The 27886-nt window shown below is 34.3% G+C and overlaps 5 protein-coding genes across 7 annotated transcripts; 1 reads left to right on the forward strand and 4 right to left on the reverse strand.

Moving 5' to 3' along the window:
- The first annotated feature begins 1327 nt into the window (after positions 1 to 1327).
- LOC9313466 (MLO-like protein 3) lies at positions 1328 to 6243 on the forward strand. Of its 2 annotated transcripts, XM_002875681.2 has the most exons (15): positions 1328 to 1655; positions 1932 to 1989; positions 2141 to 2331; positions 3648 to 3764; positions 4059 to 4119; positions 4223 to 4311; positions 4408 to 4482; positions 4568 to 4656; positions 4748 to 4797; positions 4881 to 4921; positions 4994 to 5167; positions 5287 to 5322; positions 5435 to 5502; positions 5633 to 5693; positions 5819 to 6243. In XM_002875681.2, exons 1-15 carry the CDS (start codon positions 1401 to 1403, stop codon positions 6071 to 6073), a joined length of 1620 nt encoding a protein of 539 aa, XP_002875727.2. In that variant the 5' UTR covers positions 1328 to 1400; the 3' UTR covers positions 6074 to 6243. The 2 variants fall into 2 exon arrangements, with proteins under 2 accessions (XP_002875727.2, XP_020879835.1); XM_021024176.1 differs by lacking the exons at positions 5287 to 5322; positions 5435 to 5502 and having other exon boundaries at positions 1354 to 1655; positions 5819 to 5960.
- A 22-nt stretch (positions 6244 to 6265) lies between these two features.
- Positions 6266 to 9844, reverse strand: LOC9311796 (isovaleryl-CoA dehydrogenase, mitochondrial). Its single transcript, XM_002877352.2, has 15 exons — positions 9551 to 9844; positions 9150 to 9233; positions 9006 to 9063; positions 8782 to 8906; positions 8657 to 8701; positions 8377 to 8425; positions 8149 to 8258; positions 7983 to 8059; positions 7817 to 7867; positions 7659 to 7723; positions 7228 to 7382; positions 7100 to 7140; positions 6958 to 7012; positions 6787 to 6843; positions 6266 to 6556 (listed from the first exon to the last, which is right to left on the reverse strand). Exons 1-15 carry the CDS (start codon positions 9659 to 9661, stop codon positions 6410 to 6412), a joined length of 1230 nt encoding a protein of 409 aa, XP_002877398.1. The 5' UTR covers positions 9662 to 9844; the 3' UTR covers positions 6266 to 6409.
- A 277-nt stretch (positions 9845 to 10121) lies between these two features.
- On the reverse strand, positions 10122 to 16499 carry LOC9313467 (E3 SUMO-protein ligase SIZ1). Of its 2 annotated transcripts, XM_002877353.2 has the most exons (18): positions 16335 to 16499; positions 16138 to 16241; positions 15906 to 15986; positions 15533 to 15575; positions 15348 to 15420; positions 15079 to 15241; positions 14822 to 14952; positions 14477 to 14545; positions 13973 to 14060; positions 13810 to 13885; positions 13555 to 13628; positions 13326 to 13433; positions 12681 to 12842; positions 12442 to 12546; positions 12277 to 12357; positions 10994 to 12194; positions 10448 to 10801; positions 10122 to 10364 (listed from the first exon to the last, which is right to left on the reverse strand). In XM_002877353.2, exons 2-17 carry the CDS (start codon positions 16159 to 16161, stop codon positions 10659 to 10661), a joined length of 2622 nt encoding a protein of 873 aa, XP_002877399.1. In that variant the 5' UTR covers positions 16162 to 16241; positions 16335 to 16499; the 3' UTR covers positions 10122 to 10364; positions 10448 to 10658. The 2 variants fall into 2 exon arrangements, with proteins under 2 accessions (XP_002877399.1, XP_020879834.1); XM_021024175.1 differs by lacking the exons at positions 15533 to 15575; positions 15906 to 15986; positions 16138 to 16241; positions 16335 to 16499 and having other exon boundaries at positions 15079 to 15266.
- A 3935-nt stretch (positions 16500 to 20434) lies between these two features.
- On the reverse strand, positions 20435 to 22152 carry LOC110228520 (ATP-dependent DNA helicase PIF1-like). Its single transcript, XM_021026174.1, has 2 exons — positions 21366 to 22152; positions 20435 to 20999 (listed from the first exon to the last, which is right to left on the reverse strand). The coding sequence occupies exons 1-2, from the start codon at positions 22070 to 22072 to the stop codon at positions 20435 to 20437; spliced, it is 1272 nt and encodes a 423-aa protein (XP_020881833.1). The 5' UTR covers positions 22073 to 22152.
- Positions 22153 to 25527: 3375 nt separating this feature from the next.
- Positions 25528 to 27310, reverse strand: LOC9313468 (thiol protease aleurain-like). The gene is given in 8 exon segments (XM_021026069.1): positions 25528 to 25769; positions 25852 to 25987; positions 26080 to 26211; positions 26291 to 26555; positions 26630 to 26691; positions 26694 to 26737; positions 26866 to 26987; positions 27059 to 27310. Coding segments are annotated over 8 exon segments (993 nt in total). The 5' UTR covers positions 27253 to 27310; the 3' UTR covers positions 25528 to 25731.
- Between the last annotated feature and the right edge of the window lie 576 nt (positions 27311 to 27886).

Here is a 27886-nt window from a genome sequence, read left to right on the forward strand (position 1 = left end):
GAAGCTTTGCTTGTCAAAATTCTATCCTTACATCTTCGGAATTATTCCCTTCCCATTTGTTAGTTTCATCTCTTGCTTTGGTCTTCTATCAGTTTTTTATGCTTTTTGTTTTATTTATTTATTGGAACCTCTTAGGGAAAATTAGAAACCATAATTATTAGAGAAAATATTCATTGTCGCACACACACATATTTGTGATTTTCTTCATGGATCTGCAAACATGGCTGATTTGTGATTGTTCAACTGCATACTTGACCATAACATATAACTATTGGACCATGAAGAGGATTCTAGGTTACTTTCACGGGTGTTGCCGGTGTAGCTCGAAAAAAATCAAAGCGACAGTTGGAGTGGTCCGCTGCAACAAGTTTTACGGGAACGTTGGTGTTACTATCCACATATTTGGGCATACGTAAAAAATCTCAAGTTAATATTAGAAATGTACTAAAAATCAAAATTTTATTTTTGGATGGATATTAGAAACCAATAGCACTTTCTTCACAAAAACCAAGACGTTGTGCATTTAGAAAAATCGGATTGTAGATTATAAAAAAGCTCTATATAAGTAGGGATATATAGGATATTGATGAGGAAGGACTTAGTTAGCAGAGAAGGGACCTTTAGAATTCATGGGTTTGGTTGGTCAAAAAGAAAAAAAAAGTTGAGAACTAGAGGTGCTTAAATGTCCAATAATTTTAATACCTAAGTAAGGCCTTCTACAAAGTCAATGAAAACATTTGTAAATTATTCTAAATGATTTGTTTATTATGAGAGCAATTGCATAATGGTACAGTTATAACAATTTGGTCATCTACAAAAGTATATAACCAAATAAGATTACGAGGTTTTGTCAATTATGATTTATTAGTAGACAAGCCGATGTATCTATTATCATGTCATGGATTTGATAACAACACTAAAATTACATTAGAAAAATAACAAGAATATTTTGAATTAACTATTAAAACCTAACCATATAATAAAAGCAAAAACAGTTATACATTATATCTTTTTCTGATTATACAAAATTAACTAAATCATCAAATACATACCGGGCGTAGCCCGGATTTTCCCCTAGTAGTTTGTAAAAGTTAACGAGTAAAATGGCCTATAATCGCAGAAAACTTGGAAACTATTTTATCCTTTCTTGTACCTGTCGGGTTTCACCATGACACCATCCAATCCATTTTTGCAGTTTACTACTTAAATAAACTTTTTACTTACCAAGTTTACCCTAATACTAGCACTAAGAATAGTAATAATAATAAGTCTTACCAAGTCAAAAGTCAAAACAGGGCAGTACGCCAGTACGTATGAAGTGGGACTCGGGATATAATGTCACATTTAAAGCTTAACGTCAGTGTTTACTAGAAACTTTGACAAGTTCTTGGTTTGCAACAATGATAGCGACAATATTAATATATATAGTTATATTGACCATCACATATCTAATATCTTCATCATCTCAACTAAACATATTAGTCACTGGAAAAAAATATAAAGATATGACGGAAAAAGAAGAAAGTGCCCACTCCATGGAGGTTGGCGCCGTCCGATCCCTCCAAGAAACTCCCACTTGGGCTCTGGCCACCGTTTGTTTCTTCTTCATCGCCGTTTCCATTTTTCTCGAGCGTCTCATCAATCTTCTCTCCACTGTAAGTAATTAATTTGTATATTATAGGATCATTACTTCTTATATATATCATATATGTATATGTTAGTCTACTTTGTGGGAATAAATTATTGTACAAAACACGTCTATAAGTCGAAAAGAGTAAACTCTAATTAATATGAGTTGAAATTTAAAAAACAACAAAAAGAATATGATTTTTTCTTTTATAACTAAAAAAAGAAATATGAGCTGAAAACTTCAACAAAAACAAAAAAATATGAGTTAAAATTTATTATATTGTTATATTTTTTTCTTGCAGAGACTTAAGAATAATAGAAAAAAATCGCTACTTGAAGCTGTAGAGAACCTCAAATCAGGTAAAAACCTGTCTGTTGCATTCGTAGAAAGTTCAGTTGGCCAATCTTTTTATACATTAAAAGCTAACTCATATTAGATTAAAATCCTAAATTTTGAAATATCTTTTCCAATTTTATTAATCTCTGAATTTTTAATGTTCTGTAAGGGCAGTTTTAATGGTGCTAGGATTCATGTCACTGATGCTAAATGTGACTGAAGGAGAAGTTTCGAAGATATGCATTCCCATAAAGTATGCCAATCGAATGTTGCCTTGTCGTAAAACCATAAAATCACATGATGATGTTAGTAAAGATGATGATGATGATCGTGACAACAGCTTCTTTCATCAGTGCTCTTCCAAGGTTCTTCTTGGCCCTTTAATCCTTACCATCAGTTTTTCAGTTTTAGTTTCAAATACCTTTTAATCCAAAGTAAATATATAACGTATAAGAGTAGTATACAAAGATTTTAAAATCGAAAAAATAAAGTTTTGAATGACCAGTGGAACTAGGCCTTGGCAAAATATCCGGAACCGAATACCCGAACCGAAAAACCCGAAAAATATTCGAACCGAACCCGAACCCGATTTTTAAAAATACCCGAATGGGTCCTAACCTCCTACCCGAAAAAAACCCGAACCGAACCCGAACCGAATCCAATACCCGAATGTATCCGAATGTACCCGAATACAAATATACACCTAAAAATATTAGTTATATTTATATTTATAATACCCAAAATACCTAAAATTACAATCATAAATCCGAATATATTAGGTATTTTTGAGTAATTCGGATACATTTGGATATATTTGGTTAAAAAGTAACTAATGATGTAGTTTTCTTTTGGGTAATTTTAATATTTTTAGATATTTTTGGTTATATTTGGGTAAAGAGTAACCAATGTATTTTCGAGAAATCGGGTATTTCGGTTAGATTTGGGTATATATGAGTTAAAAACCCGAACCCGACCCGAACCCGAAAATATTTTGGGTATTTTTGGTTATTTTCGGGTATTTTGCTTTTTTTATTAAAATACCCGAACCGACCCGAACCCGAACCGAACCCGAACCGAATTTTTAGAATACCCGAATGGGTTTTGACCCCCGAACCGAATTTTTAGAATACCCGAATGGGTCTTGACCCCCTACCCAAATAGACCCGATACCCGAAAAAAAAAAGAATCGAACCCGAACGGGTACCCGAATGTCCAGGCCTAAGTGGAACTATAGAAGAATTTTGCAAGACTTCTGATTTTTTTTTTTTTTTTTTTTTTTTTTTTTTTTTTTTTTTTTTTTATCAATCATACTATTATTTAATTTGCAGACTTTCCATTTATGATTTTTTAGTTTTCATTCACAACCTTTTGTAGTATTTTCAGAGTTTCAATGGTATACATTTTTATATGCTTATCTTAAAAAAATTCTGAATCCAAAAGTTTTAACATAGCTTCTTGAAATCCAAGATGGAGGGAGAGAGGAACAAAGAATCCAAAAATACCAACTAGTTTACTTTGACGTTGACTTGAAGTCTTGGACATTGTCGTTAGCTAGAAGAGTCAACTAATCAAGAAAATTACGTCCACAAAAAAAAAATGTTGAGTTACTAACAAAAACATCAATTAAGAGTATGACATTTTTCTAATAAACTAATTCGATTTTATAAAATTGAATTTGCAGGGGAAGACGTCACTAATATCACAAGAAGGGTTGACTCAGTTGAGTTTCTTCTTCTGTGTGTTGGCATGTATGCATATTCTCTGCAATCTTGCCATTCTTCTTCTTGGAATGGCCAAGGTACATAGTTATATATTATGCAAAAAAAAAAAAAAAAATATATATATATATATATTATGCAATCAAATATTATAAAATTCCAATTATTTTTAAAAAAATTTGTGACATGGTTTTTAATAAATATAGTTAATTATTCTCTCTTCGATTAGAAATAAAATAAAGTGTAAAAGTCATATCTATAGTAATATAGCATGTATTACAACATAATTTGTGGTTTTTAGATAATACTAATTTTTATCATAGTATTGAGTCTATTGTTAACATATAAACTTTTTATATACGTAATACATATAGATGAGAAAATGGAAATCGTGGGAGAAAGAGACCCAAACAGTGGAGTATCTAGCAGCAAACGGTGAGATTTTTGTATTTTTTACTACTAAATTACATGCAATATCAATAATTTTTAATTCGACAAAATATATGTTAAGTTAATTAATATTTTATGTAATTTAAAGATCCGAATAGGTTTAGAATAACAAGAAATACCACATTTGCCCGACGACACCTAAGTTCTTGGACTGAAACATCGATTCAACTTTGGATTGTAAGTTCATACATATTATTCATCTTTTAATTAATTTCTTAATTAACATATATTTCAAATATAAAGATTAATAATTAATTAAGTTTCTTTTTTTAGAAATGTTTCTTCAGACAATTTTTCAACTCGGTGGCAAAAGTCGATTACCTCACACTTCGTCATGGGTTCATCTTTGTTAGTTTCTCACTTTTGTCAATGGATAATTATTTAGAAATAAATAAATTTTAAATTTAATATGTTCTTTTGAATATTGATGCAGGCTCATGTATCGTCAAATAATGCTTTCAACTTCCAAAATTATATACAAAGATCTTTACATGAAGATTTTAAAACCGTGGTTGGTATAAGGTAGACAAATTTGTGAATTTTTTAAGTAACAATATCATCTTCTTAAGCATATAAATCAAATTAACTTGTTTTTTTTTACAAATTATGACAGTCCTTTAATGTGGCTAACTGTGGTCATCTTTATGCTCCTCGACGTTTATGGTAACTTAATTTAGATTTTTATAGCTTAAGTTAAAATAACTATTAGTGATTATTCATTTTCATCTTATTTTCTTAATCATCAGGTTGGAGAGTATACTTCTATATGTCATTTGTGCCACTAATTGTAAGTGCTAATTCAATCTAATTGAATTTTATGTGTAACTCAAATTATTGATGAATTAATATTGTCATGTAGATAGTGCTAGTGATCGGGACGAAACTAGAGATGATAGTAGCCAAAATGGCTGTCACAATTAAGGAGAATAACAGTGTAATTAGAGGAACCCCTCTTGTTGAGCCAAACGACACGCATTTCTGGTTTTCCAATCCTCGTTTCCTCTTAAGCATTCTACACTACACGCTGTTTCTGGTAATCTTTTCTAAACTACATGTCGTTTTTTCTAATGCTTCTTCATCAATCATCATATAGTTTGCAACATTTTACAAACAATTAACATAAAATGGAATTTCGGTATGATATTTATACAGAACACCTTCGAGATGGCATTTTTTCTGTGGGTCACTGTAAGTTTATCTTTTTAGGTCTTTTATATACGGATTTATAAGAATTAAAAATAATAATAATATAGGAAATTGTTATATCTAATGTATTTCAAAATTTGAATTATGAAATTAGTGGCAATTTGGGATTAACTCTTGCTACCATGATAACCGAGGGATCATAATCACAAGACTTGTATTAGCGTAAGCACTACAGTTTATTTATTTTAATATTCCAAAAATTGATTACATTTTTCTTTCGAGTCACGAAAAAACGAAATTATGTTTTTGTATTATAAATTAAGTATATAACTAATAAGTATATGATTTATAGGGTGACGGTCCAGTTCTTGAGCAGCTACATAACACTGCCTCTTTATGCCATTGTAACTCAGGTAATTAAGTCCATATATATAACACCATTTTTTAAATTATTCGTTTTGCATTAATATACAAATTATTGATGGAAAGTATAACCTAGTGATCTGAATTTGATTTGGATGCATATATATGTGTTTAGATGGGGTCAAGCTACAAGAGAGCAATCTTAGAAGAACAACTAGCAAATGTGTTAAGGCAATGGCAAGGTATAGTTAGAGACAGGAGGAAGAAAGAACAAACACCAGAAACCGACAACAACGATAACAATAACGATGGCGATATCGATTCTGGCGAAAGTCCGGTTCAGTCAGAAGTTGCTTATGATTTCAGATTTTCGGGTGGACAACCACCGATTTTACAAGAGATACCGATACAAGAGCAAACCGAAAGGTGATAGGATTGATGGAAAATTGGGAAGACATTGTTGGTATTATTGATAAGAATTTAGAGATTGCCTTTACTAAGTTTAGCCTGAAGTTTGATTAGAGCTTATGTAATCAAATAAATGAGTGTCAGTGTTATGGCATGATGGTATCAAATAAATGTCCCCAAACTAAAACCGAATATAGTAAAATTCGGTTTGATATGGTTTCTACTTTCTAGTGCGAAAGTAACAAAATTTTGTTTGAAGCTATTTTTCTTATTGTGAGATTATTGAGGACATTGTGAATTATATATACTTGTACAAAATGAAAATGTCGCATTGGCAAAGCAGAAAATAGACTTATCTCTATTGTTCTTTGAAAAGCTCGCGACCAATGACAATCCTTCTGATCTCGCTTGTCCCCGCTCCGATTTCATATAGTTTCGCATCTCTTAGAAGGCGTCCTGTTGCATATTCGTTTATGTACCCATTTCCGCCTAAACATTGTATCGCCTGCAACATCAAACCAAATCTTTTAGTTTTAAAGGAAAGGTAAACAGATACCCAATATGAGTAGTTATGAGCCCTTCCGAGATTTGTTTTGCTGGTAACCATTAGAGAGACAAGAGACAACGCTTAAAACTGGTTTTCGTAATGTGACAGTAACTTTAAGTTGATGCATTCGTCCAGAAATGGACTCAATGTTTACGATTCTAGTATAAAGGAAAGTAAGGGTACTTGACCTGTAAAGCGACCTGCGTTGCTCTCTCGGCCGCACAAAGAATAGTTCCAGCGCAATCCTAGAAGATAAGCAAATACACATTAAGGCTAATGTATTAGGTTGCGGTGGTGGTGTAAGAGGACTATTTTCATAACAGAAAACGAGAAGGGATGATTATTTATTATCAAAGTACCTTTGGGTCAACTTTCCCATTGTCACAGTCCCTCGCAACAGAGTAGACGTATGACCTGAGATGCGAAAGGAACAAATTTTTGCTTGAGATACATTTCTGTTAGACAAAAAGAAATTCCAGAGTATCGAGAGAAGTTTTCTACCTTGAAGACTGTAATGCAGTGTACATATCAGCAACTTTACCCTGAAATCCAGCCGAAAGTTTTTAAGAATCTTATGATCAAAGTTGAGATCTTAGGAAACGTTTATGAGAAGGATGATAAAGATCAACCTGTATAAACTGAAATTCTCCAACTGGACGACCAAACTGTTCTCTCTGGCGAATATAGGGAAGTACGGTGTCTAGGCATGCCTGCATAATCCCTAAGGGCCCAGCTGATAAAACAAGTCTCTCCAAATCCAGACCTGACATCAGAACATACACTCCTGCACGTACAAAACCTATGCACATCAGACAAGTATAGAGAGGGGGCTTGTAGCCTCGACTAAAGATATGTACAAAGCGTGTATGTAGCAAAACATATATCCGAGATTAAGTAGTGATTTTCAAGCGGGTAATTAATTATCCCCTTACAATACTTGACATTTCGATCTCAGGTAGTAGATCATCATATTACTAGAAACAAAATAGAACATGCAATGCATATTATCCATCAAACTAGAGAATAAGAGTAAAAACGATGAAGTTGCATAAATCAAAACCTTTTCCTTCCTTGTCAATAATGTTTTCTTCTGGAACAAAGCAATTCTCAAAAACAAGCTCACACCTGCTCAGAAGAGACAAATGTCAGAGAAGAAGAGGCAGTGAAAATGGGATTTAATTTACACAGATATTTTTAACTTCAGAGAATAGAGATTACGTATCGCTTCCCCGCATTCCCAGTTTGTCCAATTTCTGAGCAGTACTGAATCTGCAAAGCCACCACAATTACAAATTGATTTAAAGAACTCACTCTCTGAGTTTTCCACTAAAGATCATAGAAAGTCAGTTTCAACTTTGTTAAACAAGATTGAGAATTCACATACCCGGTCATTCCCTTCTCTATAATGAAAGCCGTGATTCCTTTAGAACCTGCTTTTGTATCAGTTTTCGCGTAAACAACCTGATCAAACCATAAAAAAAATGGTAGAAAACAGTTAAAACTAATTAAAATCAATTTCAGAAGTTAACATCTTAGCTAAACTATATTACCAGTGTTTCAGCAGACGGACCATTAGTGCACCACATCTTGTTGCCATTTAGTATATAACCACCATCTACCTTCTCAGCCTTGCATTTCATGCCGACAACATCTGAACCGGCTGTAACGAATTTAAAAACTAAAATCAGTATACATAGAATAAACCATTCATTATATGAATGTAAGGATGTTTATCCTTCTCACACTCAAACTCTTCATCCAAACAATATGTATCTTACCATTGGGTTCACTCATTGCAAGAGCACCAACATGCTCTCCACTGATAAGCTTCATAACATAAAATCGTTAGTTAGCTAAACTCTAACGAGATTTCAAATGAAGGCATGCAACAATTCACAGATTAAGAAAATAGAAAAACGGCCTTTCCTCCATTCATAATCAAACCACTAATAAGGTGAGATTTCCAACACCGGTGATAATGAATAATAAATCATTAACATGTCAGTGACAATATTGTAAGTTCAGACCATGATACAAAAGCTCAAGATGAGACCATACCTTTGGCAAATACTTTTGCTTTTGAGCTGCAGTTCCATTCCTCACCTGTGAAGTAGTTATAAATTTTCTCTTGGCCTAAAAAAAACCTCAGATATTGCAACATAGTTTGTGAGCCATATATTTACCAATTGATTGATGCAAAGGTTGGAATGAGCACCATAAGACAGAGCAACTGAACCCGAGGCCCGACTGATTTCCTCCATTGCTATACAATGATACAAGTAACCAAGACCTAGACCTCCATATTCCTCTGCAAGTAGCGGATTAATCCGTTTAGTTTCCCGTTCTAGGCATAAAACAAAACAGGATTGAGCTAATAACAGAAGCATATGATAGGAGAGAAATCTACCTGGTGCAGTGATTCCATGGAGATTAAACTCCCCCATTTGCTTCCATAAGTTTACATCCTAGTTAAAAAAAAAAAAAAAAGTGTATGAAAGATTAGATTTTGATGAGATATATAAGCAACAAAAAACATAGAAGTTAGACAGACCTTTGGAAATGAATTAGTTTTATCAATTCTTTCTGCATGAGGAGCGATAATATCTTGCGCAAACTTTGATACACTTTCTTTAAACTGCAGTTTCAATGTAGCCAGAGAGACAATGTCACAAAACTATTAAGGTCGCAAATGCATTCAAGAAAAAAATAAAACGAAAGGCAAATTAAAAATCTTCACAACACAGAATCACCAAATTCACTGACACAAATCTCTCAGATCATTTCAAATTGAATGTTTGATTAACATGTGAAAACCCCAGCACATCATCCAAGAGTAGAAGTCGAAAGCTATACTTGAAAATACCAAACACCAATTTTTATCGGCTCAAACGAGAAGATGGCAAATACACATAACGAGAATCACAGATTTATGGAGAGAAGAAGGTAGAGAACCTGTAACTGAGTGTCGTCGAATAGGAGACACGAAGAACGAGAAGAGAACGACCTCCTCCGCGTCTTGACGACGTAACCGAGAATCGATTTGGCGGAGAAAAACCTCTGCATCTTCGATATTACCGGTAAGTTAAAAGAAGAAAGATCGGCGACACGAGGAAGAAGAAGAATGTATGTGTTCGTGTTAATTTACCAAACGGCTTTTTTTTTTTTCTAATTGAGATTAAATAGTTATAAAAATAGAAAATAATTGAGATAAGGATTGAAAATTGAAATAGAGAGATATGAGCAAATGAGTCATGGTCCATCTAGTTCCGTATACCACTTTGTTATTTGTTTACTCACCCATACCACTGACATTGCTCTATTATACCATTTTCAAATCAACATTTTTTTTTTTTTTTTCCATTTTTAGTAAAGTTTTTGATGTTAGAAGATATGTATATTTCATACTTCAAGTAATAACAATTGGTTATGACTTCTAAGACACATAATGTATAATGTTAAATCTATTTCATATCTTTTACGTATAATGTTGCAATTTCCAAAAGGGAAGTTTTGAAGAGTTGAGAGGAAGAAGAAAGCTGGTTTTTCTATTAAACAAAACAAAAAAAAATATAAAAGAGACCACATTTACAAATGTTTGTTTCCTCTATTTGCCCAATTCACCATAGTACAGCTTTGGTTAATAAATTATCAGACGTTTCCCCACCATTTAAGGAAAAAAAAACCTATTGAAGATACAATTACTGATCAAATGCTTTCGTCTTTCATTAACTTATATAAACCTGTCTACTTCTTTGCAAATACCATCCTGCAACAACACAGAAACTTCAGATTCACAGAGAGCCAGTATTAGCTTCGGAGATGTCAAGATTCGGTTTGGCTTTTTTTTACCTTGCATGAGAGCTTGAAGGTGCCCAAGCACAGAGAATCAAGCAAAACTTCCCAATCTCTGGCTCTGATGATGATCCATTTGATTTTTCTGTGCATTATATGCGTATGTAAAAGAATCAAAGGAACACCGAATCACCCCCGCAAAACAAACAAACAAGTCGAGGTAGGCTATACTTATGGGTGGTATCATTCCAAACAAATAAATCACATGTCATTCTGAATCTGAGTCAATTGAGAGATACAGCCGGGGTCTTACTGATCGCTTCTGCCGAGGAAACGAAAGCGGACTATCTGATCTTTGTCTACTTGCCTTCTCTTGCTTACTACTGTCATTCATTCCCAGAAGCAACGACGCTGCAAATAAGTAGATAATAGTCAGTAACAAATACTCGTTATTTCAGACCGCTCCTGTTCAGTTGTCTGTACAAGACCCAACAGCCCAGACAAGTGAAGGAAATCTAAATGCAATGGTGCAAGTATTAAAGAACCCTTGATGGTTCAGGAAAAAAAAGGAAAGCAAAATCAATTTCAGTCAGAGGAACTAACCAGTCTGTGACAAGGTATCCAGAGTACCATCCCTTGTCGACACTGGGTTGTTTTCATTATCTCTGTTTACACCAATTGTCTCCCCGTGATCACCAAGCCTAAGAGAGATCCAATCGTCACTAGGGGTTCCATTTGACACCTCGGCCTGACTTCTTAAATCAGACTGAGCTGAGGTATCTGGTCTTGTTGGAAGAAATATTTGAAGTGAGGGATCCTCTCTACTAAATGCCAGAGGATTGTCGACTAATCCATAGTTTGCATCTGCTTCGCATCGTCCAACCGATTCTGGAAACATAGGAACAGATGGCATCGATGATGTCTCTGGAGCTATTGTGTAACCACTACTTATTGCAGGGGTACAGTCCAGTGGACCAGGCTCCAAGCCAACTAAACCATCTGATACATCAGCATCAGATGCAAATAGTTGGAACCCGGGTCCGCCTTGGGGTTCCGAAGGAAACTGCCAAAGGCGCATATCATAATCATCGTCAATGTTGGCGAAAAGACCCAAGCCCGAATTGTTCCCTGCCACGGTGTGAGGGTCTTCACTATACGAGTTAATAACAGGTGGGTGCAATGGAAAATTTACCCCGCCATCAATTAGATTCTCATTGTAGGCAGAACCCCCAGTGATTACAACATTATTTTCTTCATCAGAATCACTTAAAACGATGACTTCATTATTACTCGTTGCTGCTGGTTGATGATTCCTATCAATAAAGTTGTAGCTTGGATCTACATTCATGGATAGAGAATCAAGCTCCATCCCATTGTTTCCAAAATCAAAGGTTCCAACAGCGTCCTGGTTTACGCTAGGGTCATCACCATCCCTACCACTTCCAGTGGCACTACTGCTCATTGGTATAACATTATGCTCCTGATACTCAAGCTTCTCTTGCCTATTACTGGAAGACAAACCATTAATATTAGGTTTGCTAACTTCCCAAATACCATTGCGATTCTTCCTTATTCCAAGTTTTAAAGGGGTTGGACCATCTGAGCAACCTTCTTGTTTAACCGGTGTTAGCATTTCCATCTTGGGTTTAATCTCATCAACTGTGGAGAAGAGACTACCATCAGGTAAGTGCCATTGTGAGAGTTCCCCCAATTCCCTGCGCTCACTTTCACTTTTGAACTTCACACGCCAAGAACCATCAGGCTTCATTTCAATCTCAGTCAACTCTTCATCACAATGTCTCATCTGCGAAGACAATCTTTATAAATGTACTGAAATCAATAAGAACAAGAAATCATCAAGAATTCCACCATCTATAAAAGTTTACCTTTGATGTGATCCGGTTAAAATAAGGATCTATGATTATATGCTCCAGAGAGTAGTTCTTCAGACAAATAGGACATTGCCACTGTAGTTAAACAAACCGCAGACCATAGAAACTCAGTAAACAATGGGAACAACCCAATTATCTAGAGTACAATAGGATACCTGCCTTTCTGGAACGTTGATTCAACTCCACAAACACCTCAAGGTCAAAACATCCCATGTGCACACAGAGTTTAAATCTCCCAGCAACTTTCATCCTAGAGCCGCTCATCTAGTTACACAACAGAAAGGTAACACTAATCAGTCTACAAACGCCTACGCCATCAGAGAGTCAGGAGATAAACAGAAACTATTGGATTGCAACAACTAATTAAAAAAGAGCTATAATCCACTAAAGCGACTTACAGGACACCGGAGATTGACACCAAAGAAATCTGCGACAACCTCAATATCACTGTCACTGTCGGCATCATCATTTCCAGTTGCACCTCCAATGCATCGGCGTACACGCGCAAGAGCATCTTCAAAAGGTTCACCTTTATCTTCATCCGGAATCATGTTTAAGACCTAGATGAAAAATATGGGTGCATTTAAAGGAAACTCACAAGAGCGAAATACGTAATGTTCTGAGCATTTAAGAACAGTAGAAATAGTGATGAATATAGTGAAAGAACAAGGAAAACGATTTAACAACACAACAGAATAACAGACTACACTTAAGAAAACAATATATAGCCAACCAATTGTAGTCAATTACGCCATTTAGTGACTCAGCTCAGGATCAAAGAGAACAGATCTCAAAACTATATATAGCCAACAAATTGTAGTCAAAACAGGAGTAGGAAACAAAGTCAACAACCTAGAACATTCAGTGCAACCATAGAGTAACCCTCACTCAGATTAACTTCCTTCGCATACACACACTATGTCTTCTACACGCAGTCACGCACAACAATGCCATATTTAAAATCAAATTTTTTTATTGTCCCCACGCATTGACTGAAGTTTTTAATGTTTCCCATGCAACATCTAATCAGTAAATACAAGTACCTGTTGGAGAGTCCGTCGCTTCACAAGTCTTACACCCAAACAAAAACTGCGGGAGTCACATCCACTCAAGGATATCTTGTTAATTCCATCTCTAACACAAGGTGTAATCTGCCAAAAAAAAAATGTAATGGGTGCATACTAGATTACGAACAGCTTGACATTAATTGAGAGAGAGCAGACTAATCAATGAGAACAAAGAAATATTACTGAAAAGGGATGAAAAGCATACAATAGGTCCATCATCGCGGCCATTCGCCCCCAGAAGCTGTGACCCGGGTCGGTTAATAGCACGAATAGGCACACCTATAAAATAATAACAACTTAACCATGAATCCATATCAGATAGCAGAGCGTACATTTAATGAGATCTGCAAACCATACTTATTCTATGAAACCCATGTTCCTCATATTTCTAAGAACACGCTAATACCACTAACTTAATTTGCATATCAGCCTTAACTATGGATTTGACTCAGATACATACCATTGACTTGCAGATCTGCATATTGAGGCCACTGCATCCTAAATAGAACTTTGTCATTCAAGAGCATACACCAAGCCTGAAAACAAAACAAATTGAACTGCCAATTAGAAAACACACCCGTCTAAGTAGTCTACATATCTAACCTACTTATAAAACCAACAACCTGAATATCGTACTCATGTTTCACCAATAAGTCTTTGTCTGCCCTTGTTATTTGAAATGTTCTGTCCACACTCTGCATTGGGTTTGAACTGAAAATTGTGTCGGAGTATTAGAAGAACACACATCAGTTATCATAAAGTTTAAGAAGTTGTTGTGAATATGGCTAGGAAACAGCCATATTCTTTTTCTCTAAATACTAAAATAAAACATCGGTCCCAGCTCATAAAGCTAAGCGACTACGGTTCACCTCATCCCTTAATTGAAATCAACCCCACATCCACAAACAGTATGCCGACCGTAAGACTTAAATCTAAGCTTCTTCCCTCCCCAGAAAACACAGATGCACAAAGCAGATGATAATTAGAGATTGCATGCAATAAAACTAATTTAACTGCAGGATGGAAGTAATGTATTTTAATGTCAAGCGGAAGTGCTCCCGCCTTCCAAACTAATAAGTACAGAAATCGAAATAGGATAGCTACAACAAAAGACTTGATGTACTTACCCATCAGTTGGGATCGTCATTGCAGTCATCTTCACCGGATACAATGGATGCGCCATTGTGACCCAAAATCTGCACACAAAAGACCATGTAAGACGCTAAAACTAAAATTATGTCATAACATGGTAAACCTAAATATAACATTCAATTTTCGCAACAGAGAAAGTATTGAAAACATTGCTGGACATATATGAATAAAATCAGAACACAGAGCAAAAAAAAAGTGGCATGTTTAAGTGAATCCACCCTTTTCATGTTCTTTAAAAACAGAATTGTCTGCATCAAGAAGAAATACAAATAAAATTTTACTCCAACCAGGAGAAAAAGGGAAGTTCATGAGCATCTTACGGGTCAGCACGGGTAAGTCGGCAGATTTCACAGTAAAATGATTCAGGAAGAGGTGGATGAACTTCCATAGGCTTCTCCGGGATAATGACACAACCAACATGCTCCCAGACATGGCATCTCGGATCCTCGCACTGAAATTCACAAAATCGTTTATTGAACCCAGAAGGTAACATTTTAGTTATCCATAATACACCAATAGGTAGTGCTAACTCAAACAGGAGTTGAGAGTTGAGACGAATATTTGGTCACAGACTTACCTGTATCATTGACTCTGTCTCTAGTGAGCTTCCACAAAGACACCGAACTTTAGTTTCTGGTTGAAAGTGATCTTCAAGTTCTCCCTTAACTTTAAAAGTACTGATATCTGAACTAACTTGTCCTTTTGACGCTACGTCACTTGCCCCACATGCTTGCATTCTCCTACGGAAAACACAAAATTATTGCGCTAAAACAAAAAGTAAATCACTGTGCACAAGAAGAAAACTTAGCAAGTCATAAGCAATCCATGGCTAAAACATACACTCACCTATATGCATCCTCCACTAGTTTTGCGACCTTTTCCCTTGCCACAGCATCCTTTTTAGACCACAACCTGGCCGCTGTCAGTAGGCAGTAAGTAATAGAGAACGCTTATCAGAACACTCAAAATTTCCTTTGATTACAGTTCACAAACACAAGTGTGCAATAAATAAACACAAGTGCGCAATATACCATGCTCATCAGAAAGAATGATCAAGATCCGCTCGACAAGGTCCTACACAAGGAAATGACCAAACAACGACATTAAAGTTCACATCAATGACAAACCAAACTAGAATCCCACTTAACGGTAGCCTATGAACTTAATAAAATTTCCTGATAGCTAAACTATAATCTTCTATAGAAGAATACAAGATTAGATACCTAACCAGTATAACCAGTAAAAAGAAAAAAACTACTAATTTCAAATGAAACAAACAACCCTCTTTGCCAAGTACATAGATAAACAAGAAATTAACTATTAACAACTCCGTTACAATTGATGACAACATTATCGTCTATGAGGTGATAATAACCATAACCATAGCAAGTGAAAAATATTAACCTGCTTCTTTCCCTGTTTAGAAAGTCCCAGCTGATTAAGCACATCCTTAAGCTCTTTTATCCGAAAATACGCAAGTTTCTCCTGACAAAAATACATCAACATAAAACTTGAGCTTCCAGAAACTCAAAAGCATCATTTTCTAAAATCAAATTTTCAGGACGAATAAATCTTTATCAACCCGTCACAATCATTTTAAAACCAGTACATAGTAAAAAAAAATCAACATCAATACCTTGCAACTAGAGACCAAATCCATCTCTTAAACCCTCACTACGACGAGTCAATTCAAATCACACCGGAAAATTCACAGCGTACAGTGTCCATAGAGCAGCCGATCTAAAACAAACAAAGAGATAATCAATTTCTCCTTCACCGATTTCCAAAATCAAATCCAAGAACAGCAAAATTCGATGAAGTTGAACAATTTACCCAGAGATCGGATACTGCATATCAAATCATCAAAAAACTTATAAATCAATTGGAAAAAATTTCAGTGCTCTACAAGATTCAAACAACGCCGACAAATTTCCCAGTTTTCGGCTTTTTTTTTGACAAAGGAGACGAAAGAAATCGATTTTACAGAGAACCGGAACAAAAGCCGATTTATTAAATCCGTTTAGTTTACTGCAATACGTCCGGGTTAAGTTCCAGTGTGGTAACATGTACACGAACCAAACTCACCTAACTTGCGTCTTTGTCTTCTTCTCTTCTCTCACAGAATCGTATCGTATCGTATCGTATCGTATGTTTTGTTACTTTTATACTTTCTAGTATGATCTGTTGTGTTACGATCTCGCCACGTATAAAGATATAAGCCGTTGGATTAATATGGTCGGTTTATGATTTAATTGAGAGATCGTGGTTTTGTCTCCCAAGCACGAAATTTGTTGCTGTCTCTCGAATAGACTCCCTTACCTTAAAAAATGTTTTGAATTGTTGTGTTTTGTATCATTATCTTTTATTAGATTATATATCCGCGCGTTGCACGGAATTTTAATATAAAATATTTATCAATGCGAATTTTTGAGTCGGGTAGCAATGTGGCTCAATTAGCTTTGTCAATGAGAATTCATGATTAAAATGAAAATCAACATAAAATTAAGGATTTAAATCACCAAGTCTAGAGTTCATGATTTAAACAAACAAAAATGGTAACCTGATGATTTAAATGACATTTTTCAACGGTTATGAATCATTCTAAAAAATGCTTTTAAGAATCCTAAATTTCTCGTTATTATTTTTTTTTATAAATTCTATCAGCTGATCTGGCCGACCCCGGTAGAAAAGCACTAAAGTGCTACAAAATAGACTACTCTTGCAATTCAACGGTTCAACGATTTTACAGATACTATGAACTCTGAGCGGATTCGGGTCGAACGGGTCATAAGATCCATGAGATATAGAATTGGACCCCCACACTGCCTTATCCGAGTTTGAAGTGCTTTCCAACTAATGTCATGGGGTAGTTAGGCTGTCTACATTTATAACTACCAGATAAACCAATTGGGCGAAAGTCCAACTGATAGAGTTCTCTCACAAATATGTTTTCTGTTTCCAGAAAAAATTGAACTCGGATCTGGAAGTTTATTTGTTATACACACTTGTCACTCTCCTATATATATATAGATATAATATAAATAAATAGCTATGAAAAAATAAGCAAAGAGATGTTCCATATATGCAAAAATATATGGGACATTTTTTTGCTTATTTTTGCATATATATATATATATATATATATATATATATATATATATATATATATATGTATTTATATTATATCTGGCCCTAATAGATAAACCAATATCCAACATACGATATAACTAGAAGCAATTTGTGAATCCACATTATGGAACTTTCAAAGATGTTCTAACATGTACGACATTGAAATCGATAATTAGGATTTTGTACTAATTGCATGTAGTTTTCGTACGTTGGATATTAGTCTTTTTACTAGGGTTAAAGCCTAAATGAAACAGATAGATATACAAAATAAGCTAAATACAGATTATATATATGTAGAAAACATCAAATCAAAGGTAACTAGAGAAAACAAACTTCAAATTTAGACATGTGGAAAATTGTAACAATGAATTATTTTTTTGAGATTTTGAAACTTTAATTTCAATTTTTAATAAATAAAAATGTCACACAAATGATGGCTTTCGTATTTATATACAACGGTGTATGTGTTTTATGAATCCTTTTTTTATGTATAAGAAAATTATGTTAAAAAAAAAAAAAGAAACAAAAAAAAACTTGAAACTTTGCCTAAGAAAATTTGAAGAGATGCAGGTAGGGTACCTCAGCTAATAAGTTTTAATATTGGAGTCAATCAAAAGCTACAGTTGAATAACCAACATTGTATATCTCTTGAAATTGAATTATTTCGGTTAATCTCTTTTTTTTTTTGTAAGAACTAAAAGAAAGGCATGAAACTTATGTTGTTGTTGATGTCTTTAACAAAAAAAAAAACTTATGTTGATGAGAGGGAGAAAGAACTGGTATGATGTATTTATATCCAAAATTTCAGTATTGTTTTGTCAATAGTATCAATTTTACAGTCAAAACAAAAATCAATCTTATGTTTTTAGGTAATAAATTTTAAAAACATTATATTCAAGGTCAATGTATTAGTTATTTAGTCAAACGCGTTATATCTTGCTATTAATAAATTATTTTAGCGCGTTATTTATTTATGTTATTGAGTTATTATTTATTTATTGGTGATTTTTGAGTTAGGTATTTATTAGTATTAAGTTTTTGAATCTAATTAAGATGACTTTTGCTGTCAAAAAAAAAAAAAAAAGAATCTAATTAAGATAAATGTATAACATTATTTCCCAAAACGTTATATGATGCATTTTTAACTTTGACCTTTATCATTCCTATGGAATTAGATTTTGAATACAAGTTTTTGCATTTTTGAATGATGGGTTTCATACTCCTTATAGAGCATTATTCACCATCACATATGAAAATAGACAAAAGTGTTTAAATTATAATGAACTAAAACAACAAAAATATTACATAACTTATAGAGATTTTTTCTAGTTTATAGATTTATTTATTTTATAGAGGTTTATAATTAAATTTATAGAGGTTTTACCCTTGTTTGAAAAATCGTTAGGCGCTAGTCGGACGTTCGGTATGGGCCTAGCGATTAATCGGAAAATCGGATTAAAATCGGGGATTAATCATGGATTAGTTTTAGAGTTATTTTAATATTTTAAAAATATATTAATCTAATATTATTTCCAAAATTGTAATAAACACAAAAAAAAAATATTTTAAAGCAAATTTTAATGATTTTTTTATTAAAAATTATGACTTTTATTAAAAATTTGAACATAAATTATTGTAAAACATCACAAACTTCCAATTCAAATGTTTAAATAACAAAAAAAAGAGTTGTTTTATACTTGCAACTAGGATTTAACCCGCGGTATCCCGCGGGCGTAGATTTTGTGCGGTTTTCTTATTAAGTAGTTGATTATGTTTTATATACATAATTTATAAAATTGGTTTTTAAATTAAATCATTTTTAACTAATAAGTGGTATTTTAATTGGTTGGTTGTTATTTAATACTTAGAAGAATGTGATTTAATATATTTAAATAGGTGTATTAATTATAAAATGGGTTTGTAATGTTAATATAAGTAAAAGTAGATATTAAAATGTGAAATAGTAAAAGTGGTGTAATTGTTTTTGTGATTATAAGTGTTCTTTTACTATATAGTTTTGAAGAGAATTTGTTTTTAGCATAACAAAGATTCTAACATTTATTAAAAATTTTTAAAAAATTGAAGATAAAGTAAACAAATAAAATTAAAATTATGTTTTTTAAAAAATTAAAGACACATAAGTTGTGTATTTAAATAAATAAAAAAAACAAAAAAAAACAAAAAAAAAACATATGAGAACGATGATTCTCGTTCTCCACCGAAAGTTAACACCCATTGACATGCTTAAGCTTTACCGATGATACCGAAGAAGCTGATAATCAGATCATAAGCTCACATCTCTGCGCCAATTCTTCTTATGATGTAAGCTTCATTCTAATTCAATTGAATTGTTTCAAGATAATTTAGATTCTGTGATCAATTACCTTTTTCAGATTTCATATAGGATTCGGATAAAGCACTTGAGATGATGAATTTGTTTCTGTTAGAAATCTGGGAGAGGGGATCAGTGAAGAACAGAGGATGAATGAAACCATTTGCAGATCAAATTTTGCAAATCGACAACACTTAAAGCAATTGTCATTTCTATAAGGTTAGTTTTGGATCTGTTTTTTCAGTTGTAGACACAAATTGAAGTTGTTGTTTGTCTCAATCGGAGTTATAATTGAACTAAGGTTTCTTGATTTTGTTGTCTAGAAATGAACTCTTAAACTTACACTACTGTAGTTGCAGAGAGTCTGATTATGTTTGGATTAAAATGACTATGGAAAGGAACTTGCTGTTCTAAAAAACAATACAAAACATCTACAAAGTTAAATATCAGAAGCAAAAAAACTAAAACTATCCTAATTCCTTAGGTTCTGAAAGATCTTTTTGAAGACGACATTCATTGTTTGACTCTGAGTTTTTCCTTCTTTATCCACAATAAGAACTTTCAAACCTTTTTTGGAAGTGACTCTTGATAAGGCAACATACAGCTGGCCATGAGAAAATACTGGTCTAGGAAGATAAATCCCTACCTCTTTAAGTGATTGTCCCTGGCTTTTGTTTATTGTCATTGCAAAAGCCACAGATATTGGAAACTGTCTTCTCCTCATGCGAAAAGGCAATTTGGTATCTGAAGGTGATATCTGAGATTTAGGGATTATCACTTTGTCTCCGATTCTATCTCCAGTAATCACTTTGGCTTCAAGTATATGATTACCCATCTGCGTTATCTGCAATCTAGTACCATTACATAGACCATTTTTTGGATCAATATTCCTCAGTAACATAACCGGTGCACCAATCTTGAGACTGAGACTGTGATTTGGCAAACCAGAAAGCTTGATACTATTGAGGAAATCAGGTGTGAAGACAGGATTGTTCAATGAAGCACCATCCTGAGGATCAATATCGTCTGCACTTAAATAAGTCATTGTTTCACCTGTTTAGGGAAAATTTGTTAGATAAGTTTCTTATACATATACAGTTAAAGATTATAGTATTAAAACGTAATTCTTACCATTAAGTTTCTCAAGCATGATGTCGTTGATGGTGTTGACATCACTATTTCTTGGACACAATATAGCTCTCTCTTGAAAGAATTTAGGATCATTATTAGGCTGCAACAAATCCAATTCTCCGTAAACTGCTTTGATAATAGCTTCAATAGGATCATTTACATCTTTAATCAGTAAATCTTCTGGAATATCTATGAGAACTTCACCATCATTAGGCTCTGAAACTCTACCATCACCAACGGCCAAGAGCCAATCAGAAAATTCTTTAATTTTCTCTGCCTCATCTTTATCCAAATCATTAGCCATAAGACGCATGTTCTTTGTCAAAGTGAGGACCTTGCAGTGTTCCCAGAGATAAGATGAATTTAATGCAGCTAAAACAATCTCTGCCCTACCAGCACCATGTATTACAGGGAGTACTTGTCTGAAATCACCTCCGAAAACAACAACTTTACCACCAAATGGCTTTCCATCGACATTTCCAATAACATCATTTAGACTTCTATCCAATGACTCAAAACAATAACGACTCATCATAGGAGCTTCATCCCATATGATAAGAGATGCTTCCTTAAGCATATTAGCAAGGTCTGAGTTAGGCACGATATGACATGTTGTGAAATCATCAGGATGAATAGGGATACCAAACCTAGAATGTGCAGTTCTACCACCTTCTAACAACAAAGAAGCAATCCCGCTAGACGCAACATTGACAGAAATCAAACCCCTCATTCGAACTGCGGCAAATAGAGTTTTCCACATAAAAGTTTTACCGGTTCCCCCAAATCCATAAACAAAGAAGACACCTCCACTGTTTTCTAAAACAGCACCAATGATCTCATCATAAATGCCTTTTTGCTCAGAAGTCATCTTATTAACCCACTCATCATGGTCTTCTCGCAACTTATCACGGTTATAATTTTTCTCTTCTGTAATGAAACGGTTTGAATGATCTATACCTTCTTGAGTAGGTTTAGGCATGTCTTTGAAGTCTGTCAGAGTACTCCCATTACACAACAGCAAATCTTCTATCTCTTGAAGAGCATAATTTCTTTTCTCAGCATCAGTTAATACTAAATCTGGAGTAAAAAAGAAAAACACTATTTCATTATAACAGAAACGGAAGGCAAGCAAACCAACGGAAAAAAAATTGTATCTCAACAAACCTGGATTGTTGTACTGATTTCTTTTCTTTGTTTCGATGTCTTCCGTTAAAATTCCACAACACATTTCCCACACATACTCCGGTCTTGCAAGACATTTATCCAGAAGCATCATAGAAAAGAAATTACGAAGATGATCTCCAAAGAAAAATAAGCTTGCTTCCACTATACTATCAATATAAGCTTGATCGTCTGTTAGAATACCACGTGCCAAACATGCCTCCTTGTATGTCTCATACACAACATCTTTGTATGTTCTGATATCTTCATCACTCTTTGGACCAGTTACTATCCCAAGAAGGATCCTCATGTAATATTCTGGTTCCATTTTAATGGAGGCATAGTTTATTCTCCCTATACAGAAACCTCTTTCCCTAAGCTTCCACTGCTTATTCTGTCCATCCCAAGTGAAATATTGAGGAATCTCTGCGTAAGTGAACTGTCTAGCAAACTCATTCTCCTTATTCAGATTAAGATAAGCCATAAACATAGAATCTTCGTTTGCTTTTCTATCCAATAGTTCATCAATATTCTGGGTGCCATCGAAAAATAATGGTTGCTTTCCAGGAAGATGGTAAGAAAGCTTCATCACAGGTGTAGTCCTAAACTGGATGGGAAATTTGAATATCCTCCAAACAGCTTCAGAAGCTGAAACATACCTATTTATTAAGGGAAAAAATGTAAATTATTGCAAACTGAAAATATATAACTGATATAGTAGATATATTCACTAAAGAATATTATATCATACCTGCAATCGAAGTAATCTTTGATTTCATCTTTACTTTTTTCTTTACTGCCAGTTGCTGATCCAGTCTCCGTATCAGTATTCTTGTCCTTAGGTTCAACAACGATAGCTACACGATCTTGTCCTTTGTTAATATACTTAAATAAGTATTTGATAGAACCGGATTGGTTACACCACTCAACGTTGATGTGAGCTCTATAACGCAATGATAAAAGGCGATTATACGGAACAACATAACTGTTGTCACACTTAATACCACCTTTTTCAACAAAGTGCTGAGATTCCCGCCTTCTATATATTGGGTATCCGTCTTTACCAACTGTTGTTTGCTCAACCAATTTCTTAGGAAAAAACTTAGAACACTTGCCATCAACCATGCATGGTGAATCTTTGTTGGCCGCACCACATGGACCATGTATCATACACTCCTTTACAACCTCATATAACTTAGGATCCTTAGCTTTATCTGGAATCTCAGCAGAGATGATATTGTCAATATCATCTGATGTTGGAAATTTGCAACTTTTATCCATGAATAAGAGTATATGAGCATGTGGTAGTCCTCTTTTCTGAAACTCCACTGTGTACATAGCTGCAAATAGCAATAACCATTTTAAACTCATATTCGTACAGTAACAGGCAATAAAATAAACAAACATAAAACATATCTGTAAAAATAAAACAATTCATTACCAGAGACAGTTTTTCCTAGAAGATGGTCTTCTGTTAAATCTTTCATAAGAGAGTCAAGCTTCATCTTGAATATCCGACACACAACATCTGGTCTATCATCCGCATTAAGTTTACGCTCTTTACAATATCTAGTTATTTCTGGCCACTTGTGGTTACATGTAAATGTTATAAACAGGTCTGGGAAACCATACATTTTACACGTAGCCATAGCATCATAATAACTGTTCAACATATAGCGAGGTCCACCAGTAAAAGAAGATGGAATACGTATTGATTTACCTTGTTCACCCATGTTGGTGTTTCCAGCTTCTGAGGCAGCCTTAAGAGTAGAATAATTCTCACATCTCAGATTAGACTGGTTAAACTTAATATAGGATAACCTGTTGGATTCCAGTGTTGTGTATCCATCTACCAAGAACTGTTGGAACAAACGCTTTGAACGTAGTAGTGTCTGTGCTTCATCAAATCTCTCTTGTATTCTGAAAGCATACCACTGCCTCATACTTATACACTTGTTTGCTTGTTTTTCTGTCTTGCATGTATATCCCTTTTCTATTCCTGGTCTAAATCCATCTTCACCATAAATAAATATGAGAGGATATTGCATTGGGACATAAGAAGGATGAACTTCGCTTATTCTTGAAAGCTGTCCTGTTTTCTTATCTTGAACAATAATATCACGTGTAGGCATTTCAGGACGAAAATCTCCGGGAATCAAAGCTGCAACTTCAGACGCTGTAGGGTTGGAATAAGTTCTTCCATCTTTTCCTACCCTATCACTAACAATCTTCATGTAGAACGGTTCACCATCATTACTATCCAACTTATCTTTTGCCATCCTGAAATTTTCAACGTAGGGATTGCAATCATCCAACAATTTGATGAGCTTTGCAATGAGGTCCTTTCTGACTTGATTCTTGACTGTTGTTTTCTTTGGATTTTTTCCCTTGCTAGACTCACAGAAATTGAATGGATGCTAAATTTATATCATTCTAGGATGCTAGGGTTTTTGGCTCCAATAATATTTATATCATTCTAGGATGCTAGGGTTTTTGGCTCCAATAATTTTAAAATCTAGGAGAATATCTTGGAGACAAAGCATAAAATCAAAGATACTATTAACAAAATATATTCGAATTTGGAATAGAATTGAATGATTGGCTATATTTAGATAAATGATGAATATTGTAGAGTTGGTTATGGTTAGGATTATATTTATGAGAGATAGTAATTACGATTTTTTTGGGATTAGGCAATATATGATCGAATTTGTAGTTATTATGAGAGATAATTACATTGAATTTGCAGTTATTATGATCGAATATGCTCATATTTAGATACCAAAAATGAACTAAATTTACAAAATAATTTGAACGGCTTAGATTGACTTATGTGGATGCTAAACCCGATTAAGAACTTGACTATGTGATTAAGAGTTAATTACTCCTAACCCACCCGAGTATTAACACGCGGATCTCTTAAAGTTTAATGAAACTTTATGACCAAAATGCCCTTGTCGATTTTGATTAACAAAGAACAAAATCCAAAATTGAAATTGAAATTGAGGCTAAATTTGACCATTTTTCAATTTGTACTTCCCTTTTAATAATAAGGGGATAAAAAAATAATCGGGATATGTAAGAATAGGCGGAAAATAATCAGATTAGGCGGGAATTAATCGGATTAGGCGGAGAGTAATCGGGTGACTGATTTTTTAAGAGATTAGTCATTAATCGAGACGGAGAAGATGGGCCTAGCGATTAAGCGGTGAGTAATCGGGTTAGACGGAGATTTTTAGAACATGGGGTTTTACTATAGTGTAGATTTGACAGTTGACATTATCTAGAAATAGTTTTCTTTTATTCTGTCGAGTGTCCATGATATTATTTGGAAACATAAGCATTAAGCACCATACACGTAAAAAAATATAACTCCCGAGTCCCAAGTGATGTAAGTTCACGACAAATTCAACCATTCATCCCAAAATTGAACACCCAAAAGCCTCAGTCCCTTGTAAACGCGCTGAAACATCAGCCTCAGGCCACAACCGGATACGATGAACATGTTGCAACACCTGCCAAAATTAAAGGAAAAAATCAATGGGAGAGAATTAACCTGATCTAAACCGAAAATCGAAGCTAGTTAAAAGAACTTACCACACATGTTCTTTCCCATTTCCATCTTGAAATAGCCATTGTCTCCCCAATCACCTCCCCATGAGTTCTTTATAAGCCAATACGGGACGTCGTCTTCAACTCCATAACCAACTGCTAACACTGCATGGTTTACATCCTGTTACCACCAAAAACCCGGTTAACTTACTAAATGTTGGTAATTGTAACATTTTGAACGTTTTTGGTGGTTTAAAGAGGAAAAATACTCACCATTGGAGTGTTTCCACAAGTATTGCTAGTAAAAACTCCCTTCTTGTAAAACCGAAATTCATGTACAACCTCAAACGCCACACTCACTGGCCTTACCAACCCGACCGCGTGCTTCAGTTCATCTTCTGCACCCTATTAGTGTTTTTAATATATCAGAGAATGTAAAATTTGTGAAGCTAAAGTGTGAGTTCAATAACAAACTAGGCTTTACCAGGGTAATGTTAACAGAGTCAAGGACTTGTACACCGATGTTTTTCGCTGAAAATTTGCAGCCACCGTCTTTTCCTGTGTAAGGATAAGCCTCCTCTGTATCGAGCCCACCGTTGTATTTAATGTATTCAAAGGCTTGAGAAGGAAGTCCACCATGACAACCAAAGTTATTAAAAGTTCCAGCACAATCCACAAGCTGTTGCTCGGACAAAGATATTCCTTTTCCAAATGCTTGATGATAAGCTGCTTCAAGAGCTCCCGTCGTGCTGAATCGAAACATTGATCATAAATCTCTTGCTTACTTGAATAAATCACTTAAAAATCTTATCATAGACTTTACCTAAATGTCCAACAAGATCCACAATGTCCTTGCTCTTTCACAGGACAAGGAGAAGAAGAAGAAGAAGCTTATATCTTTGAAACTCTTGCCATGTCAAATCAGCAAACTCTGTAAAACAGAACAGCTTCATTAACTTAAAGAACACTAAGCTAGCTCAGCCATTATCACAACATTCTTGAACTATGTGAATTGAAACAAGAAGGCTTAAAGCAAAGCATTAGAGAGATAAGACTTACGATTAAGAGAGAGTTTATAAGATAAGCCTTTCTTATTAGTGGATCTGATTAAATCAAGATTCTCTTTAAAAACAGAGAATCTTAACTTCATTTCTTCCACACTCTGATACTTCTTCCCATACCTTCACAAACCCCAAAATGTAATTTTCATAGTTCAAAACAAGTCAACGACGAATATAGATTGAGAGTTTACCGGTGAGCGAAGCGAGAAAAGGAGAGAACATGACGGGACTGGCCTAAGATCTGAACGACGTTGTCTTCAAGCTCATGGAGATTGTCGGAGACCATTTTGATTGGATTTGATTCATCGAATCTGATCTCTTTAGTCGCAGCCGCCGCGAAGAAAATCAGAAGGATTGATGAAGATAAGATTAGTTTTACAGACATGGCTTCTCTCTGGTTCTTTACTCTTACAAAAGCTTCTAACTGAAGAAGAAGAAGAAGAAGAAGAAGCTGCCAGTTTACACGTGGTGAGTTTTTATTGGTTTGGTTTTGGCTTTAAAAATTTGATTTCTGACGTGTATGGTGACGTTGACATTTATAACGGATCATTGTTTAGTTATTGCGCTATCGTGTTGGAAATAGGAATCTGTGCCAAGATAAATTAAAATAATGACAAATAAAAACTAATTTTACCAAAATTTTCTGTTATTTTTTAATACTAAGGTGACTCATAATGTGATGAGAGATTTAAGAATTGAAAGAATATGTTATTGGTCTCGTAATGATAAAGAATTATGATACATATGTTTATATTGAAAGGAGAATGGTAAACCTAATTTTCTAATATACACCAATACATAAAATGAGATAATTATTAAAAATATATATAAAAAGATATTCTAGATACATTTACAGTAACCATGAATTTTATTTGTTTTCAAGTCTTGTGTGTGAGATTTTAGGTGAATTATTAGAGTCCAAAGCCATTTAGACCAATTTTTGCTGTCGTTTGTTTGCTTGTTCATTCGTTAAGGAGGATATATGATATAAAATTGGGAATCACTCTACAATTTATGAA

The sequence above is a fragment of the Arabidopsis lyrata genome (genome assembly GCF_000004255.2).
Source record: "Arabidopsis lyrata subsp. lyrata unplaced genomic scaffold ARALYscaffold_5, whole genome shotgun sequence".
Taxonomy (NCBI): Eukaryota; Viridiplantae; Streptophyta; class Magnoliopsida; order Brassicales; family Brassicaceae; genus Arabidopsis; species Arabidopsis lyrata.

What these genes read in the sequence shown, in the direction of transcription:
- LOC9313466 (XM_002875681.2), top strand. Translation starts at nt 1,401, where the DNA reads ATGATAGCGACAATATTAATATATATAGTTATATTGACCATCACATAT. An exon ending in TTCATCAGTGCTCTTCCAAG is followed by an intron (nt 2,332 to 3,647) that starts GTTCTTCTTGGC and finishes TTGAATTTGCAG; the next exon opens with GGGAAGACGTCACTAATATC. An exon ending in ATCACAAGACTTGTATTAGC is followed by an intron (nt 5,503 to 5,632) that starts GTAAGCACTACA and finishes TATGATTTATAG; the next exon opens with GGTGACGGTCCAGTTCTTGA.
- LOC9311796 (XM_002877352.2), bottom strand. Translation starts at nt 9,661, where the DNA reads ATGCAGAGGTTTTTCTCCGCCAAATCGATTCTCGGTTACGTCGTCAAG. An exon ending in AAACTAATTCATTTCCAAAG is followed by an intron (nt 9,064 to 9,149) that starts GTCTGTCTAACT and finishes TTTTTTAACTAG; the next exon opens with GATGTAAACTTATGGAAGCA. An exon ending in ACCTTTGCATCAATCAATTG is followed by an intron (nt 8,702 to 8,781) that starts GTAAATATATGG and finishes ACTACTTCACAG; the next exon opens with GTGAGGAATGGAACTGCAGC.
- LOC9313467 (XM_002877353.2), bottom strand. Translation starts at nt 16,161, where the DNA reads ATGGATTTGGTCTCTAGTTGCAAG. An exon ending in ATTTGGTCTCTAGTTGCAAG is followed by an intron (nt 15,987 to 16,137) that starts GTATTGATGTTG and finishes TATTTTTGTCAG; the next exon opens with GAGAAACTTGCGTATTTTCG. An exon ending in AGACAGAGTCAATGATACAG is followed by an intron (nt 14,953 to 15,078) that starts GTAAGTCTGTGA and finishes TGTGAATTTCAG; the next exon opens with TGCGAGGATCCGAGATGCCA.
- LOC110228520 (XM_021026174.1), bottom strand. Translation starts at nt 22,072, where the DNA reads ATGCCTAAACCTACTCAAGAAGGTATAGATCATTCAAACCGTTTCATT. An exon ending in TTGGATAAAGATGAGGCAGA is followed by an intron (nt 21,000 to 21,365) that starts GAAAATTAAAGA and finishes AACAATGACTTA; the next exon opens with TTTAAGTGCAGACGATATTG.